Raw genomic sequence first — 19,766 nt, 5'->3', positions numbered from 1 at the left:
ATGGATCCTCTGATTGGTCAATACTCTTTCGGTAACCATGTCTTCCCGGTGCGGTGCCATAGATTTTCCCAGTACATATTACATAATGATTGGATTCAGATCGCACTTAACCAGATCAAGGTTCAAAACCGAATTCGGACACAAGGTTGACTAATAACGTTTTCAGTCTTTCTCCCCTGGAAAAGTTAACGGGCGGTCCTATCTCCCCAATCCCCATCCGCGTGTCACGATTCGAATTGCTTGTCTTTCTAGGTGTCGGGCCCCAGGCGTCACTAATCTCAGATCCAGAACGCGTGTTGGCGTGCAGCGTGCTCCCTTTCACATGTAAATTACCCAAGATGCCCCCGTCCAAGCGTATTCAGAACGCGTATTCAGTCCACGTGGCAAGCATGCAATTGCTCACTACAACACTTCTTCATACCCCCCAAAAGGCAAAAACAGTATAAGATTAAGCGGCAGCTTTTGGTTTGATATTTTCTGGACCATCAAAAAACAACCCAGAAGAGAAATATTTGACCCAATAATTGTCAGTATATCACTGTGTCGCACAATTTGCCTCCAGGGTTGAGGGTCCCAGTGAACAACGGCATTCGACATAGGATAGGATCCGTCAGTCGATGGTTTTTGTTCTCGGCCACTGGTTTTTAAAATCCTTGTTTTCTCTTTTAGGAATTAGGATCCCATTCTCGAGGTTTCCAGTTCCAGGGATCCCAAATTCCCAATTCCCAATTCCCAACCGTATCCGTGTGGTGTAATACTCCTCGGTTTTCTAAAACCAGTAGTATTTCAGTAATTAAACCCACAAACTCATGGCTTACAAGTTTAAAAGTCACTAACTAACAGCTCAAGGCTTAAAAACCACAACTCAAAGAGTGATTACGGATTACAACCCGATTTTTTTCGTAGGATCCGATTGACATAGGAAATTCCAATAAAGTCACCATTCTTCCCTTTTTGCCCTTCTTATTTCCCTCTTGCTTTGCTTTGCTTTGCTTTGCTTGCTTGCTTCCTTCTCACTCATCAGTTTTCTCTGCTATCATTTCAAGAATAGAAGCGAAAGCGAAGGCAAGTCATCATTGGCATTTGTCACCCGCCACCTGTTTTGCTGAAACCTCAACGAAGCTGAACTCAGAACCGACTCCTCGGCGTTTTTACTTCTTTTCCGGTCAACATTATCAACGTCTGATTGTTTCTTGTCCTCCACTCGCTACAAAGGCAGCTCTCTGTTCTTCAACTCCTTCCATTACTCATTGGCCTATGAAAACTTCTCTCCGATTTTGCGACTTCTGCTTGAATAGAGTCGATCCCTAATTCTTTTTGGACCTCTGTTACCAAGTTCTGCTGCTTCGACCCTTCTAATTTTCAGTCATTTCTTCAATTGTTCTTCCTCCTCACTTACTACTTCTTCTCCTTCTCCGAATTCCAACTCAAAAATCAAATCTTAAAGAAGCTCCATGGGTCTGTCCACCAAATATGAACCAAAAATCGTCACCGGCGATGCTGGATACGTACTTGAAGATGTTCCTCACTTGTCTGATTACATATCTAATCTCCCTGTATGATGCTCATTTCCCTTTTCCTCTCTCTGTGATCTATAAATGGTTGGTTGATTCGAAGCCAATATGCTACTATACACTGAAGCTATCAATATGTTGTTTTCCTTACTTCCTAATGACTGTTTAAGTTAGTGGTAGCTTTGTTTGGAGATCTGGATTTGAAACTAAATAATTTCCTTATGTTGCCTATTTTTCCTGAAAAGATTTCCATACAGTATTATGATTTTGTTTCTTTTTATTTAGTTATTTCTTGATATCCCTTATAGAAGTCTGTGAGTTTTAGGGAATGAGTAAGTTTTGTTACTAATTCTAGATTAAACGTTTGACATCTTTTATTATCAAGTTTAGCTAAGTTTACGCATACACACACATACACTCCATATGGATCCACAAAGAACAATCATGCCTTCTTTTTAGAAAGAGAGGGTTCCTGTCTACTTCCACCTGAGAATTCATATATTATATGTAAGTTTCTTATGTCTGGGCTTAAATGTTTTTCTCCTCGGAAGTGATTATTAGTTTGTTCTTCGTTCCTTGCAGACGTACCCCAACCCATTGCAAGACAATCCTGCGTATTCAGTTGTTAAGTAAGTTAATTCGAGCCATTTCAAGCTGATTTCTAGTGCCATGTGTTCAACATTTAAAGAATATTCTTCTGAATAATTTTGGTTAAAATTGATGATTCTTCAAAAATAATTTTCTGATACGCCAGGCAATATTTTGTGAACGTGGATGATACTGTTGCCCAAAAGGTTAGTTGGTTTTGTAATGATTGACCCCCATTTTCATCAAGTCTTCCTTTCTATTTGTTATTTATAAGAGAAAGAATCTGTTTGATAATAGTTTTATGATCTAATTGACTATAAACCTTGTTCAAGGGCACAATGTGTCTGAAAAGGTTTATTTTCAATAAATTAGAGGAATTGTATAGGGGCATTCTGCATTGTGCATATGATTAACAGCCATAACCATGGTTTATGTATGAGCTATTTTCTCTTTCGCAGATTGTGGTTCACAAGACCAGTCCACGGGGGATCCATTTACGACGCGCTGGCCCACGTCAAAAGGTATTCTATTGGTGTATTATTTGTTCACTCCATGTGCAAGTAAGTTCTAATCATGGACAGTATATTTTAATGGAACTTGCTTGTTGCACAGGTTTATTTTGAGTCTGATGAAGTGCATGCATGTATTGTCACATGTGGTGGTCTGTGCCCGGGGCTCAACACAGTTATTAGGGAAATAGTGTGTGGCCTTAATTACATGTATGGTGTTAAGAGAATCCTTGGGATAGAGGTAAGTGGTTATGTCTAGAGGGTTTTACATTCAAGAATTTTGGTGCAGTTTGATTCAACAATCAATGCCTAAACTTGCTTTACTCATTTCTTTTTGCATGTCTTTTTCTTAGCATGTATATTGAAAGTAAGAGCTTCATTAGTTAATATTTATTCTTTAACTAATTATTAATTTGGAAATGAAGTGTTGGACATACTGTTGTGCTTGCCTATATGGTATATACATAATACATGCACATAAAAGTAGATGAAGTGCATACTTGCAAGATGTAGTATGTATGCATATACAGCCTGTTTAGCACAATGCTTATGGTGGGTGCAATTTGCTCTATGCATCCCTTTTTGTGGATTTTCATCCATATATGAGGTTAAAGTTGTAGTAGACTGATTTGTAGGAGCTATCTTAAGATGGCATGGCACGAATGGGGTACTGGTATTCCAACTGATCCGGGACTTTTTTTTTGATAAATAACCGATCCAGGACTCTTTATCTACTAATTATACATATTCAATAATTAATTCATAGTCATCATCATCCAAGCCTTATCCCAACTCTATCACTACATGAATCCTGTTTCACCATTCTGTCCTGTTAAAAGCCATATCCATTGTTAAATTATTGGTGCCTAAATCATTTCTTACTACTTTTAACCATGTCCTTTTTGATCAACCGCTAGCCCTTCAATTCAGTTCAGTCACGTTAACTGATATTGGTAAACTTTTCATCATCTTGTCACTAATTGGAGCTACACCTAACTCCTAAGTCCCAAGTCCACTTTAGTTGTCTCATTTTGTATTCTGTACTTTCTAATCTTGTCACTGATTCATCTAACCTAAACTCATTTTTTCTAACATTTTTTTTTTCTTCATTGCCTAGAATTCGTCCCATGTAGCAATTCTGGTCTTATAACTATATTGTAGAATTCTTTTCGTCTCCTTGGTACATGGCAACCACAGAGCAAACCGGATGCACCTCCACTTAAACCACCCTGCTCTAACTCTATGGGCAAGATCCTCTTAAATATCTCCTCATTATGGATGTTTCCTAACCATCAATCTTAATTAATCCACTATTGTTACTAACATTTTTACTAAAAGTGCAGTACATATATTCTGTCCTAGTCCAAATTATACTGAAACCTTCTGATTCTAAGCATCTCTCTATTGTTCTAGCTTTGCATTCAGCCAATCTATAGTCTTATCAATCATTACTATACCAACAGCCAAAACATTTTCGGATATGGAGGGGTCCTACAATTTTCAGATATGGTGGTAGGTTTCTAGGGTGAAAATTGAAGTAAGGTGATTTTCTACCAAACAAGAAAAAAAGCAGAAAGGTGATTTAGGTGATTAAGGATGAAGAATATAGGTTGAAAAGTACATAAACAGTTTGCTGTCTACCAAGGAATTGGCAGGAGATTGGGAAGATAAAACTCTCCCTTAGAATAAGCAGCAAAGAGATAGATTGCTTAGAAGAAGAATTAAGTGAGAGAGAATAAAAAAAAAGAAAAATGCCTCATTACAACCAGATTCACTAATCCAAACATTTATTCATCAAATCAACTCCCCCAGGTTTCAATTACATTGACTCAGATTCAACATGAAAGATCAGATCTCCCTTTTTAGACTCTAAACTAAGATACTTACCTTAAACAACTTCTAAAACTAAAATAAACCCATAATCTATACCCATAGGGACATTCAATTAAGGATTCTTACTCCTAAGCAATTCTAATATTTGTTATCAATCCTAGTAAAAGGTGAAATCTCATTACACACTGACATTCTATCAGTGAAACAGGCATAACTCCCTCAAAATTCATCAACTTTACAAGATATTGTTCTCATTTGTAGATGACTCAATAACCTAATTAATGACATAAAAAATATGCAAAACAGATATTTTGATCATTAAGAAGTAGGTTGAAAGAAAAGTGATGAACCTACAATTTTTTATTAGTATAGTTAACCTACAACTTCAATAAAAGAAGTGCATCTTAAGTGAACCCCGTTTTTTTTCTTTTTTCTTTTCAAAATTTTCTTCCCTGAATTTCCTGCAAGATGAGAATGAGGCTAGAGGACTTTTCAGGTCATTTCTTCCTTCTTTTAGATCTGTTAGCTTCATTTTAGACTTCCAAAGAGGCTTAAACTGATCTAACCAAGCACATGGGGATGCATCACTAGAGGACTTTTCAGGTCATTTCTTCCTTCTTTTAGATCTGTTAGCTTCATTTTAGACTTCCAAAGAGGCTTAAACTGATCTAACCAAGCACATGGGGATGCATCACTTGAGGATTTTAGTAGGAAGTGTATTGTATTTGACTCTTGACCTTTGAACAAATATTAGATGCATTGTTTTGCTTCCTATTTTCTTTTCACTGTCACCTCTAATTTAAATAAGTTTAACTTTTAATATATTGTAAAGCATATTTTTTGATGCATAAACAAAAGATGGTTACATAAGGGTTTCCATTGCTAGGATTGATGCAGGTATTTCTGTAGGTGCAAAGTGGAAAGTTTATTGTGCATGGTTAATGGTTTCAACTAATGAGGGCAGTGGAAATTGTAGGGAGGATATAAGGGTTTCTATGCTAGAAATACCATTCCATTGACACCCAAGGTTGTAAATGACATTCACAAACGTGGTGGAACAATTCTTGGGACGTCACGAGGAGGACACGATACCTCAAAGATAGTTGACAGCATTCAGGATCGTGGTATTAATCAGGTATACAGAGCATAAGACTGTATTATTTTCATTGGTATGGCTATGATTCAGGGTTATCAAAACTCTCTCTCTCTCTCTCTCTCTCTCTCTCTCTATCTTCATTTGTTTGTGTACCTGTGTGGGTTGGTGGGTGTGTGATTTTACATACCTTGCTGTATTCCAGGTATACATTATTGGGGGTGATGGAACTCAGAAAGGGGCTTCGGTGATTTATGAGGTAACTTTGTTTATATAATCAAAAGCTACCATCTATTATTAGATTGATATGATATATGTCACCATCATCATCTATGCCATTATCTTGCCAACTATAATATTTCCACAACTGCAAAATCAAAGAAATTGCCACATTTTCCTGCCTTACTTTTTCTATTCATGTTGACGCCAATAGGAAATTAAAAGGCGTGGTCTCAAAGTTGCAGTTGCAGGAATCCCCAAGACAATCGATAATGATATCCCGGTATTTTATCAAACCTGTGCGCAAGTACATTTTCACTTGCATTTTTCTCCCATCACTTACAAACCATGGGTTGATGACTTTTTTTTTTTAATAATTTTGACATATTTCTTCTTGTTTTATGTTGACTAAGGTTATTGACAAGTCCTTTGGTTTTGACACTGCTGTTGAAGAAGCACAACGCGCCATCAATGCAGCACATGTTGAAGCTGAGAGTGTTGAGAATGGTATTGGTGTTGTGAAGTTAATGGGTCGCTATAGTGGTAAGTTTCTATATCTTCAACCACTTATAAGTCTATGAATGATTGGTAGAAGTTAGATGGATTTTTTTTTAATGAAGGATTTATTCTCAGGTTCTAGCCTGAGAATAAATCTAGATTTTTTTCCAGATTTTTGCATGAACTTTAGAATGAAATGGGAAGTTGTGCATTTCCTGGGTGGTGTCAAATATTCATATTGTAACTATGCCGTTTTCCTTTTTTGAATTCCTTTTCTTTATTCCTTTCTCTTTTCTGTATCCTATATTGTATAACTTTTTGACATTTTTTGCTGTGTTTAGGTCTATGTTTAAAAAGGAGATTACCTAATGCTGGTCCTGACCATCTGGGGGTGGTCTTGGGAGTGGTGGACTGGATACAGATCTAACCTGTGGCTTTTTTTTTTTTTTGTTTTTTTTTTTATGAATTGGATACTCTAGACAAATCTGTTTTCTCATCCTTTTCAGCCCTATATTTTACTATTACACCAAGAAGTGGACCCTACTTTGCATGTACTTGTAATATGCTTAATGATCAATGCATATTATTCTGTATTCATAAAGGTCATGGTCTTCTTTTGTTTTCTATCAGTCTTGTGTTGCTTTATTTCCTTGGTTATTAGCATGACAATTTGGATTTGTCATCAATTCCTTTTTTATCGTTAACAGTGCATACTAGACCTGAAAGAAAATCTGATACACTTGAAAAGGATCATGGGGATCAAAAATAATACTCACTGCCAAAAGCTGGTCAAAGAAAAGGAAATAAGAAAGAAATAATGTGAACTGTGTCGTTACAATATTTGCTCTATTGACCCTCTTTGTTGTTGGAGAATCAGCAAGACTCTTTGCAGATCTAGGTACCCATTTGAATGGACAGTTTAAGTTGGGTGTTTTCAGGGATTTTTTTTTGAATGCTTTCCCTTAGATGATTTCTTATCACCTTTTCCTTGTATTTTTTTCCTTTTCAATAATATTTCTCCTCTACTTACTATCAAAAAAATAGTTGGATGCCACCCTTGCTCACTTCTCATTGCACCTAGGTGGAAATGCAGCACATCACTTCTGGGACACGTCTTAGTATGAGCAAGAAACATTAGGATTCATGAAGATATATAGCAGCAATTTTTCAGACTGCCAACTTGATGCAATACCCCTCCATCCTGGACTGGCAAGTCCAAGCACAAGGTTGACAATAGGGGAAACCCTGTTCCCATGACCCACCAAAAAATTAAAACACAATAAAATAAACAAGAACCAATCTCAAGTGAACTGTCACTCTATGGTATTAATTTATAGCATTAAGTGGTTTATGTATAGTGTTAAACATGCTAGTGTTACTTAGATCTTCCTTACAATCCAATAATATTTTCTGATACAGGGTTCATTGCAATGTATGCTACTCTTGCAAGCCGAGATGTGGACTGTTGCTTGATACCAGAATCACCTTTTTATCTTGAAGGACCTGGTGGACTTTTTGAGTACATGGAAAAACGGCTTAAAGAAAATGGTCACATGATTATTGTGATGGCTGAAGGTGCTGGGCAGGAGCTTCTTTCTGAAAGCATGCATACCATGGATCAGCAGGATGCTTCAGGAAACAAGCTACTCCAGGATGTTGGTTTGTGGATATCTGAGAGTATCAAGGTATGTATTCCAATTCCAAATTATTGTGCGTAGGAGTAGCAATTTTTTGTGCATCCACATGTTATATGTGACAGATTTTCACTAGTTTCTGCATGCTTTCTTTCAAATATAGTCTTTTTGTAACTTATGGTGCTTCCATAGGTGAAGCAATATGATTTTCATTTGATTTTGTTGTGATGCAGAACCCATACAAATAGCATCTAATAAGGTAGTTGAAATGGGTCTAAGCAAGATGGATTCAGGCCACAAAGCAGTGTTACATGGACTCTCCTAAATAGACTGTGTCCATGTTGGACAGACATCAGAGTCTGACACTCTGCAGATTCTTAAGGACACTTCCATGTAACATTTCCTTTTTATCCCCTGGTTTATTTGACATAAATGAACAGTTAATGTACAGGATGAATGCCACTTTTCATGTCAAATGTTACTTAGTAACATTTTTTGCAGGTATATAATGTCAAAATTCAAGAAAATATGAACTATTTCAATAGTATAGTCTTTTCCATGGACATGTTTGTGAGTTCATGTTTTCTCATCTAGCTGAGTCAGACTCTTGGTCACATATCAATTCTGAATTAGAGGAAGAGATTGCAGAAGGGGAAGAGGGAGATGAAGAGGTGATTGTTGGTCAAGGGAGAAAAATAGGAAAAAAAAACTGTGGATTTGGAAAAGATAGGGGAAACTTAAGTAAGCAAAATTTTGGGATTATCTTTTATAGGATGAAAGATTTTGCCAGAAAAACTCAAGGGAATTGGAAAAGAAGTTTGTTTTGAATTGCAGAAAGTTCTAATGTGGAGTTATGAGCAAGAGCTGGTTGTTGTTAAGATCGTGTTTGAAGTTGAAGATGAAAAGGGAGAGCCTTTGGGTCCCTTGAGGATTTTGGGTCTTGATGGCAAGGTTGTTTGATGTGTCAAGGTCTGGGAAAGGGAAAATGTTTTGTTTATTAAGGGGTTTGGTGTTTAGAGTGTTTGAGTTTTTCTCCCTTTATTTGTGAGTGATATATAGTCACCTTCTTGTATCTTCTCTTCTTTTCTAATAAAATTTTCTTTCTTTTATTTATTACCAAAAAAATCGAATTCTGACTCCCATATCCATGTCCAAGCAACACTTGCACAAAGCCCTCAGCTTGTTAGTTTGAGAATTAACTTTAGTTTACCCAAAAAAAAGTAGTTGGACAGAACTTAAAAGTATCACAAAATCAAGGGGGCAAAGGGAAAGAGATAAATGTGCTGTTCATAAGGGAGGCCTGGTGGAGATCTCTCATAGCAGATAAGTATGGGGTGGAGTGGGGTAACTGGAGATCTAGGGATCCTCCTCTAAGTTGGGGTAGTTCCCCTTGGAAAGCTATCATGAAAAATTTCTGTGTTCATGGAAGGGATTTCTGTCAAGATTGGTAGAGGGGATAGAACAAAATTCTGGAAGGACCCTTGGTGTTTGGACGGGACTCTAGCTGAGTCTTTTCCTCCACTTTTTCAGTGTGCTTCTAACCAAGAAGCTTCTGTGGCTGAGTACTGCTGTTCGACTGGTGGATCCCTTACTTGGACTCCCATTTTTAGGAGGGATCTATTTGATTGGGAATTAGAAGAGATTGTGGATCTGATGGCTCTTCTTCAGAAATAGAAGATTGATCTGCAGTTGGAAGACAAATGGTGTTGGAAATGGAATTCGGATGGTGAATTTACTGTCAAATCCCTTGCCTCTAAAATTTTCTATTTGGGTCTCGCTGATTTTCCTGCTTCACAGATCTGGAACTCTATAAGTCCATCAAAAGTCAACTTTCTGATTTGGACGATGGTCCTTGACAAATGTCTTTCCAGAGTTAATCTAGTGAGGCGGGTCATCCAGGTTATGGATCTTTCCTGTAGTCTTTGTGGGCATCATGCTGAATTGACAGATCATCTATGTATTCTTTGTCCATTTTCCTCTCAGATTTGGGGACACTTTCTCAAAGCCTTGGATTTCAGTTGGGTAATGCCTAGATCGGTTAAGGAACTTCTCTGTTGTTGGAATGTGAAAGGCCTAAGCAAGAAAGGGAGTCTGGTGTGGAGGACTATTCCTGCTGCTGTCTTATGGTCCATTTGGACTGAGAGGAATAGTAGAATTTTCTGTAATAAAGCTAAAAGTCGTGAAGATATCATTCAGAGAGCTGTGGGCAAGCTGATTTCTTGGGTATCTGTATCTGAGGAATTTAAAAGTCTGAAATTGTCTTCTTTCCCTTGCTCCAATTCCTGGTGGAGAATGTAAATGCTGTGGTTTTCAGGCTGCCCTTATGGGTCTGAACCCAGCTTGTATGTGTTTTTGATTTGAATAAAATTACCTTACCTTTTACAAAAAAAAAAAAAAACTGTACTGTTCATAAGAATATAAAGATGGGAAGAGAATAAGAGAGGCAATAAGAGCTATGGTGATGATTTAGCAATAGAGAGAAAACATCAATAAGAAGAACAAATATGAGAATAGTAACAGAAATTTTAATGAACTAATATTCAATTACTACTTCAAATACCTGCTATGAGTTAAAAGATAAAGCCTAATGGAGTCTGCATCATTAGGTTTCCTTAGGAGTCAACACCTGATTAACAAAATTGCATGAACAAATTCAACTTTCGTTTTCTCATTGGAAGAGTCTTTACAATGTGTGTGTGTTTATATAAACATCACCTTTCTTTGAGATCTATAGAATAATTACTTCCCTAACAAACACAACTAAACAAGAAAAAACTTGCTAATGGAGGAAAAAATTTCAAATCTAAATAAATCAAAAACATTTTCTCAATCTCTATCAAATTATTCTTTTGATATCTGTTAGTAAACCCTAGCAGATTCTAGGTTGAAGTAGAGAAGAAGAAAGAAAAGAGAAAGAAGAAGAAGAAGAAGAAAGAAGAAGAAGAAGAAGAAGAAGAAGAAGAAGAAAGAAAGGTTCGGCCAGACTAGAAGAGAGTCAAAATCACTCTCCCCTAGCTGACCCACTTGTATTTATTCAAAAACATAGAGTTACAGGAAAGACCATTTTGTCCCTCATAGAAGATGGGACACATAACTTAAACTCAGATACAATAGACCTTTCACTCTCAAGCAGATAATCCAGAATGACCAAAATACCCCTGACTCGAGCATTCTAACACTCCCCCTCAAGCTGGAGAGTATATATCATATAGTCCCAACTTGTTACAAATGTAATCTATTCTTCCCCGAGACAATCCCTTTGTGAGAAGATCTGCCCACTGATTTCCTGAACTCACATGAGATGTGGTTATCACCCCACTTATTACTTTATCTCTTACAAAGTGACAATCAACCTCGATATGCTTAGTTCTCTCATGAAAGACGGGATTGGAAGAGATGTGAACAGCAGCTTGGTTATCACAGTATAATTTCATGGGTTTGTCAATTGAGAATCCCATCTCTTGAAGAAAGTTCTTCAGCCATACTAGCTCACATGTGGTATGGGCCATAGCCCTGTACTTTGCTTCTGCACTACTTCTTGCCACCACTGTTTGTTTCTTGCTCTTCCAAGTTACAAGATTGCCACCGAGGAAGGTACAATACCCTGTAGTTGATCTCCTGTCTGATATAGAACTAGCCCAGTCAGCATCTGTGTACCCTACTATCTCAAGAGTTCCTCCACTTTGGTATAACAAACCACGACCTGGAGCACCTTTTAGGTACCTAACAATTCTCAGAACAGCTTCCCAGTGAGGAACCCGAGGATGTTGCATAAACTGGCTCACCACACTCACAGCAAATGATATATCTGGTCGGGTAATGGTCAGGTAGTTCAATTTGCCCACCAATCTTTTGTATCTTCCAGGATCATCAAACTCTTCACCCGCATCAACACTCAGCTTGGCATTGAGTTCCATAGGAGTCTCTGCTGGTTTAGCACCTAACAACCCTGTTTCTTCAAGTAGATCAAGAACATATTTTCTCTGACATAGGTTGATCCCATGTTTTGACCTCGTAACCTCTATTCCCAGGAAATATTTCAGCTTCCCCAGATCTTTCGTATTGAAGTGATCCTGTAAGAATTTCTTCAACCTGTTGATTCCATTGCTATCACTCCCAGTTATGACAATATCATCCGCGTACACGACTAGCAAGATTTTCCCATCCTTTGAGTTATAGTTGAACACAGAATGATCAACCTGACATGGTTTCATCCCAAAGGCTTTCATCACTTCACTGAACCTGCCAAACCAAGCACGTGGAGATTGTTTCAGTCCATAAATTGCCTTTTTGAGCCTACACACTTTGCCAGACTCCCCCTAAGCAACAAACCCTGGTGGTTGCTCCATATACACCTCCTCAACTAGATCACCATGCAGGAAGGCATTTTTTATGTCAAGTTGTACAAGAGGCCAATCATACATAGCAGCTAATGAAATCAGCACCCGAACTGAACCAATCTTAGCCACAGGAGAAAATGTCTCCATATAGTCCACACCATACATCTGAGAATAACCCTTGGCCACCAACCTCGCTTTCAATCGCTCCACACTGCCATCAGGAAGATACTTCACTGTGTAGACCCATTTACACCCAACTGTGTGCTTACCGGAAGGAAGAGCGGTGAGTTCCCATGTGTGATTATGTTGTAGAGCAGAGAGTTCTTCTTTCATGGCTTGCCGCCACCCTGGGGAGGCAAGAGCTTCCTGGACAGTCTTGGGAATGGGAACAGATGAGAGTAATGATATAAATTTGCAATGAGAAGCAGAAAAGTGAGCAGTAGAAACATAGTGTGAAATGGGGTGAGTACAAGTACGTTTACCTTTTCGCAGAGCAATAGGAAGATCAGGATCTGAAGGAGAAGGAGCAGTAGCAGGATCTGTCGACAGGAGCTGAAGTGGAGGAGGGCCCAATGCACTTCTGCGGGTATACACTTGAGTGATTGGCGGCTTCTCAGTAGTAACAGGCATAGGATGTGCATCTGCAGTAGAAACAGGAGCTACTGGAAGGATGTCCACAACAGGTACAGGAAGGGGAACCACAGAGGGAGAGGAAGAGACCCCAGCATCTGAGAAGAATGGAACTGACTCAAAGAAGGTGACATTAGAGCACACAAACGATTTATGGAATTTTGGGTTATAACACTTATACCCTTTCTGAGTCCTTGAGTAGCCAAGAAAGATACACTTAGTAGCTCGAGCATCTAGTTTGTCTAACCCAGGCCCCAAGTGTTGAACAAAACAAACACAACCAAAGATTCTTGGGGTAAGAGGAAATGAAGATAAAGTGGGAAACAACACGGAGAAAGGGGATTGACTTCCAAGGATTGACATGGGCATCTGATTGATCAGAAAACAGGATGTAAGAACAGTATCACTCCAAAAATGTTTTGGGACATTCATATTAATCATCAAGGATCGAGCAGTTTCAAGAAGATGTCTATTTTTTCGTTCAGCTACACCATTCTGTTGTGGGGTGTAGGCACAAGAAGTTTGATGAATGATCCCATGATGTTCTAGGTATTGCTGAAATGGTGAAGAGTTGTATTCTTTGGCATTATCGGAGCGAAGAATTTTAATATGAACACCAAATTGAGTGCGTATTTCAGCATAAAATTTTTGAAAAATAGGGAACAACTCACTACGATCTTTCATAAGATAAATCCATGTCATCCTTGAAAAGTCATCAACAAAGATTACAAAATACTTATACCCATTGTATGACACCACTTTAATTGGACCCCATACATCGGAATGAACTAAAGAGAAAGGACTTGAGACATGACTATCACAACTCTTGGACTAAATGAGACTCTATAATGTTTTCCCAATTGACATGACTCACAATCTAATGATGAAAGATGACTCAAGGAAGGAACCAATAACTTCAAGGCCTTGAGAGAAGGATGACCAAGTCTGCAGTGCAATTGAAGAGGAGTAAGAGATGACTGAAAAACTACTGGAGGACCACCACCATCAAGGTAATATAATCCACCTGCTTCATGCCCTCCACCAATCTTCCTCCCCGTCTTGAGATCCTGAAACACACAAGAAGAAGGGTAGAAGGTTACAGAACAATTAAGAGACTTGGTTAATCTACTGACAGACATAAGGTTAAAAGGAAACTTAGGAACATATAAAACAGATGATAAAGGCAAGGAGGAGAGATTAACATCACCAACACCACAGATAGGAGATGTAGAACCATTAGCAAGTGTAACTGTTTGAGGTGTGGAGGAGTGGGAAAGGGAAGAAAATACATCATGAGTCCCAGACATATGGTCCGAGGCCCCGGAGTCAATGATCCAATGTGAGTCTTTGGAAGCTAAGCAAGCCATACCTGACTGGGCAAGTGTAGCGGTGTTCTGCTGAGATGTTTGAATGAACTGCTCATATACTGCACGTGGTACACTCACCATTTCCTTCTCAGAAGCACAAGTAGATGTGGAGGGGATTGGGTCAGTTTGCTGACTTTCAGTAATTGTGTCACTACCCTTAGTCCTAGCATGGTTAGCCCAAGTGTTGGGTGCACCATGCAAATCATAGCAGAAATTAACTGTGTGCCCCTCTAAACCACAATAATTAAGATAGCACCACCACCACAACCAACTTTTGAAACAAAAAGAAACATTCACAGTCCCTTGGACAAACAGCAGTAGTGTTCATACCTGTCCACATTCAGCCCTCTTCGATACTGAATAGAGGGTTTAGTATACCACTCCAACGACCACCACAGCAACGACCGGAGGCATCCTCACCTCCAGGCCCACAAAACGACAGCTCCTTTTCAGCCCCTTATCGAACCTCCACTCAGGTCAGTCGAAAAGGAAGAAGATGACTGTGAAAGTTGGCGACGAACCCAGAAAGAGAACAGCAGCAAGAAAGAAATGAGGATACGACCTTACAGCTCTGATACCATGTTAGTAAACCCTAGCAGATTCTAGGTTGAAGTAGAGAAGAAGAAAGAAAAGAGAAAGAAGAAGAAGAAGAAGAAGAAAGAAAGGTTCGGCCAGACTAGAAGAGAGGCAAAATCACTCTCCCCTAGCTGACCCACTTGTATTTATTCAAAAACATAGAGTTACAGGAAAGACCATTTTGTCCCTTATAGAAGATGGGACACATAACTTAAACTCAGATACAATAGACCTTTCACTCTCAAGCAGATAATCCAGAATGACCAAAATACCCCTGACTCGAGCATTCTAACAATATCAAAGCAAATTGTTGAGAGAATCTCTGGTTAATCCCACTTCAGCTGGCCAAATAATGGGCCCAAGTTCATGGGATGTCATGGGTGTCTTGAGTGTGGGCTGTAAGGTCCATGGTCATAGGACCTGGCCTTCTTTCTAGCCATTTCATCCCTCTACCATGTTGTCTAGGATCCTTTCAGATTTTCATTTTCTTTTCATTCTAGTATAACATTATGGGAATTTTAGTAAGTTATAGAACTCCAAATATCCTTTTATGGGAACAACAAGTTAGTCGTGTTAGCACCACAATCTGGACTGAGTGATATACATTTTTGTTGAGGATAAATGTTCCAAAGGACTGTCTGTTATTTGTATTTTGGTTGATCTACCTCAGTGTTGTGTGGACAAAAACACGGGAATCAGAATCCAGCACATGTTGAGGAGTCTGACTCAGCAAGGTGAAGGAACAAGGACTTGCAGGCAGATAATAGAAAAGCACAACAATTAAAAAGTGCATATTTTGTTGAATTTTAACATTTGAAACCTATAGAAAATGACCTAATAAATTTTGTTACTTGATAACATTTTATTGGAAAATGATATTCATTGTGCACATTTGCTGTTAATTTATGTTGAATAAGGAGAAAAGGAAAAATGTCATGTAGAAGCATCCTTCATGAATCCATAAAGTGTCTTTGTCCAAATTGTTTCTGACACAAACACTTCATCCATTTAGGAGAGTCCATGAAACATTGAGATACCTTGTTGTTGGTTTTGTTTTTTAATTTTTTTTCCTTATTGGTTGTGCTAGTAAGAAGCTATTGGGAGAAACATTTTGTAATTTGTATTAATTATATATGCTTTTGTGACCTGAGAAATCTTGCAAAAGCAAATGAACTTGCATTCTTAGTTGTCAAAGCCTTATGATTTACAATGTGATTCACAATTCAAATCATGAATCCAAAGGGTTCCAGTTTGAATCTTATGTATGAATCTTTTTCTACAAAAATATTATGATTATTGTTTGAATCCAACAATTAGATTCACAAGTCTTAATATCTATATGGTTCATGTGATTTGAATCAATTCAATTAAGATGTAGTGCTCTACTTGTTGTTTCTTTGTTTGTTTCAACTTTTTTCAAGAGACTCTTGTTTTAAAGCTCCTGCTAGAAAATGGTTTATTTAGGTAGATTATGGAAGACCTTTTAGAAACCACCATATTGAGTTTATTTTCCATATATAGGTTAAAGAACCACTATGTGTAGATTAATTGGCTACATGACTTTCAAGTTGAACATGATTGTATCATCTTAGGCTTCCAGTGTACAAGTGCTAAAATCTTTTTTTTTTTTAAGTACATACATACAAGTTAAAATAGGGTAGGATCACTTTTCTAACTATCTATGTAGATTTAAATTTAACATGTTTCTGTTTTTTAATATTTTAACAAACATGTTTAATATTTTAACAAACATGTTTAATATTTTAACAAACATGTAAGAAGTAGAAATAATTTGATACAATTAAACTCAACTCTGTCTACAATTTATACAATAACATTTGGATTTTCAGAACGTTGCTTGCATATCTAACTCTTGGTTTTATTGCTGTAGGATCATTTCACAAAGAAAAGAAAGATGATCATCAATCTAAAGTACATAGGTTGGTATTTTTATTTTATTATTTTTTTGGGGGGCGTCAAATTTGCTCATCTCCTACCCCTAGCAAACACCCCCCAAGAGAGAGAGAGAGAGAGAGAGAGAGAGAGTTATCTAACCAAGTGGTGCCTTTTCTGGCTGGCAGATCCAACATATATGATTCGTGCTGTCCCAGGTAATGCATCTGATAATGTGTACTGCACACTTCTTGCTCATAGTGTAGTTCATGGCGCATTTGCAGGATACACAGGTTTCACGGTTGGACCTGTAAATGGAAGACATGCTTACATTCCCTTCCATGTGAGTATTCATATGATGGCGAGACCTGAAATTTAAGTTCTTATTTGAAAATCTTCAGCAAGAAAACTCCATTGCCATTAGGTTCATCATCATCCCAGCTTTATCCCAACTATATGTGGTCGGCTATGTGAATCCTGCTTCACCATTCCATTCTGTTTAATGTATATCCATTATTAAATTATTGACACTTAAAATCATTTCTTACTAATTCTACCCATGCCCTTTTTGGTCTATTCCTAGCCCTTTTGGCCCCTCTCAACTTGCAACAAATGACTTCTTATGGGTGCTATTTGATGGTCTTCTATGCACATGACTAAACTAAGTCCACTTTCTCTCATTTTATCACCTATTGGAGCTATTGATCCTATCCTTTCTAGTTTTGCCACTCATCCATCTCAGCATATGCATTTCCGCCACTCATTTTTTAGATATGTTTCTTGACTGCCCAACACTCTGCTCCATACAGTATAGTTGGCCTTACAACTGTTAGGCCATTAGGTTGTTAGATGGGAATACAACTGATCTCCTAGAAAATAGTGATCAAGGTCCAATGAATAATTTGGACATTAAATGGTATGATCCACATTGATACTTTTTCTTTTAGTCGGTTGATTAAGTATTAAACAAGGATTTATGTGTGTAAAGCTTTTTATGACTTTTTCTATACCATAAAAGAGTTCAATGGAAGAGTTCTCTTATGGGGGCGTTCTTTTTTCAGATTTTGAGAGGGGGGAAAGTTGGTCAATGGAATTTATGTGGGGACCAGGGAAAGTTTATTTTCCTGGATATCACTTACCATCTCCTAGGTGGGTAAATTAACTTTCCCACCTATGGGGAAAGTTGCCAACACTTGAATGGGACAAAAATGCCCTTTTAATAATGGATTTTTATAGCTAAAATGGTCATTGCCTTATTTACATGAGAAATAAAAGAACATGGGTAAGTGCATTTACCCGGGTAAGTGTTTCCCAGGAAAAACTTACTCAGGTAACTGCATTTACCTGGGTAAGTAACTTACCGAAAAGCGAACGGGCCTATATGTATACCTTCAAAATATTTTCTTCTTTAGTTTCATGTATAAATTTGTTTGCAAGTGTATCCAAGTGCTTCCATGCACAGCCATGTTGCTTCTCCTAATCTTACTCGTAACAAAATGCTGCTATGTTTCACACCTCCACTTCCTGATTTCCATCTTTTCCTAGTTGTTGTATTGATTAATTTCTGTGGCAATAATTAACCCCAAGTCCACTGTAATTTTGTTTTGAGATAGTAGTTGTTATGGACGTGTCCATTCAGATTCTCCACCATCCTATTCCGATTCATATGTATAGGAAACTCGAAGTTTTACGGTGATCTGCTCTTTTAAAACCAAATAATCGTATCCATCATTGAACAAGACATGAGTAGATTATATTTGGATAGACAACCAGAAGGTTATCAATTTTATTTCCTTTCGTTATAGATGATGAGGAATCTACCTTTGTTCTCATTATTCTTTACTTGCCCATGAGCTTCATTGGTCATAGTATATGAGTTGGTAGTCACTTTCTCCTAAACAAGAGCTCATGTACTTAGCCTCCCATCGTTTTAGTATATCAAGATTTATAGAAAGTCGCTTCTGAGAGCAGGTAGAACTGGTCAAAGTGTAAGTGCTAGGAGAAAATGGTTTCCTGGAGAAGATTTTTGTGATTCCATTTGATTAAATCGCACATTTGTAGCTTTCTTTGACTATACTGATTACGGACTGTTTTTTGGCTGATGTGCAGCGTGTGACCGAAAAACAGAACAAAGTCGTGATTACTGACAGGATGTGGGCAAGGCTGCTTTCTTCAACCAACCAGCCCAGCTTCTTGAAGCCTAAAGATATCACGGTAAGCAAAAGAGAAAAAGAACCACCCACACAACTGTTGGACGGGGAGAACTGCACAGATGACAGGAAGCCCGTGAGCAAAGAGCTTGTGACATAGAGACCCTCCCGATGGTCACTCTGGTTTTTGTTAGTAGGCAATTAGTTTCATTGTTACTACCAGTAAATCTCTATTTCCTAGTTGGTCAGTTTTGGTTAATTTCACTTGGTACACTGAGAGGGAATTTGCTACTTGTATACATATTTTCTTCTATCTTAGATAATGATTTTGCTAGCTGCACTTGCACGGAAGATTCGTTCTTGGTAATCTCAATTCTCAATTAACCTATTGGTCGGTGATCCAAAATTGGCTTCCCGTTGTTGTTGCCTGTTATTGTGGTATCAGAAACTTCGAATCCTTTTTTTTTTTGGTTTTTGGTAAAAGACTTGAAAATCCCGAGTTTTCTCATAAAGAATAAAACATACCGTGTTTTGTCAAAGATTCTAACGAATTCCGTTAGTATGTGATATCTGGTGCAAGTTTAAATATTTTAGAAACCCAATTTTGTCCTTGTAAGTGATGAGACCTCTTCAAGTAAGATTCATTGGTGACCCAATTTGGACTGGCAGGAGTGCAACTACGTTATACTTTTAACAAAATATTTAAAGCAAAAGCAGACGAAGTAGGAGCTGAGGATAGAACCAAGTACTTTGGAGTTTGGACTGGCAGGAGTGCTAAAGAAGTTTTTAAAATATCTTTCCACACAGTATATATGTACTTAGTTTTTAAAATATCATATTTGCCCTTAATAATGCTTTTTTCTTACAAAATCAATGATGAAATATAAGTACTGTTCATTGTCATTACTAGGTTTGTTGCTTC

General features: G+C 37.8%; 1 protein-coding gene across 3 annotated transcripts; it reads left to right on the top strand.

Annotated features, from left to right (window-relative positions):
* The first annotated feature begins 860 nt into the window (after positions 1–860).
* On the top strand, positions 861–19,195 carry LOC104604460 (ATP-dependent 6-phosphofructokinase 3-like). Of its 3 annotated transcripts, XM_088889528.1 has the most exons (14): positions 879–1,556; positions 2,097–2,143; positions 2,269–2,308; positions 2,561–2,623; positions 2,715–2,852; positions 5,421–5,579; positions 5,743–5,796; positions 5,971–6,039; positions 6,170–6,299; positions 7,674–7,939; positions 16,693–16,741; positions 16,883–16,912; positions 16,979–17,037; positions 18,804–19,195. In XM_088889528.1, the coding sequence occupies exons 1-14, from the start codon at positions 1,455–1,457 to the stop codon at positions 19,002–19,004; spliced, it is 1,407 nt and encodes a 468-aa protein (XP_088745654.1). In that variant the 5' UTR covers positions 879–1,454; the 3' UTR covers positions 19,005–19,195. The 3 variants fall into 3 exon arrangements, with proteins under 3 accessions (XP_010267094.1, XP_088745654.1, XP_088745655.1); XM_010268792.3 differs by having other exon boundaries at positions 861–1,556; positions 16,883–17,037; XM_088889529.1 differs by lacking the exon at positions 16,979–17,037 and having other exon boundaries at positions 881–1,556.
* Positions 19,196–19,766: the final 571 nt, after the last annotated feature.

Source organism: Nelumbo nucifera, chromosome 6, assembly GCF_055504915.1.
Source record: "Nelumbo nucifera cultivar China Antique chromosome 6, China Antique-T2T, whole genome shotgun sequence".
Classification (NCBI taxonomy): Eukaryota; Viridiplantae; Streptophyta; class Magnoliopsida; order Proteales; family Nelumbonaceae; genus Nelumbo; species Nelumbo nucifera.
The sequence above is the reverse complement of the archived record's forward strand: the minus strand, read 5'-3'. Positions and strand labels throughout refer to the sequence as shown.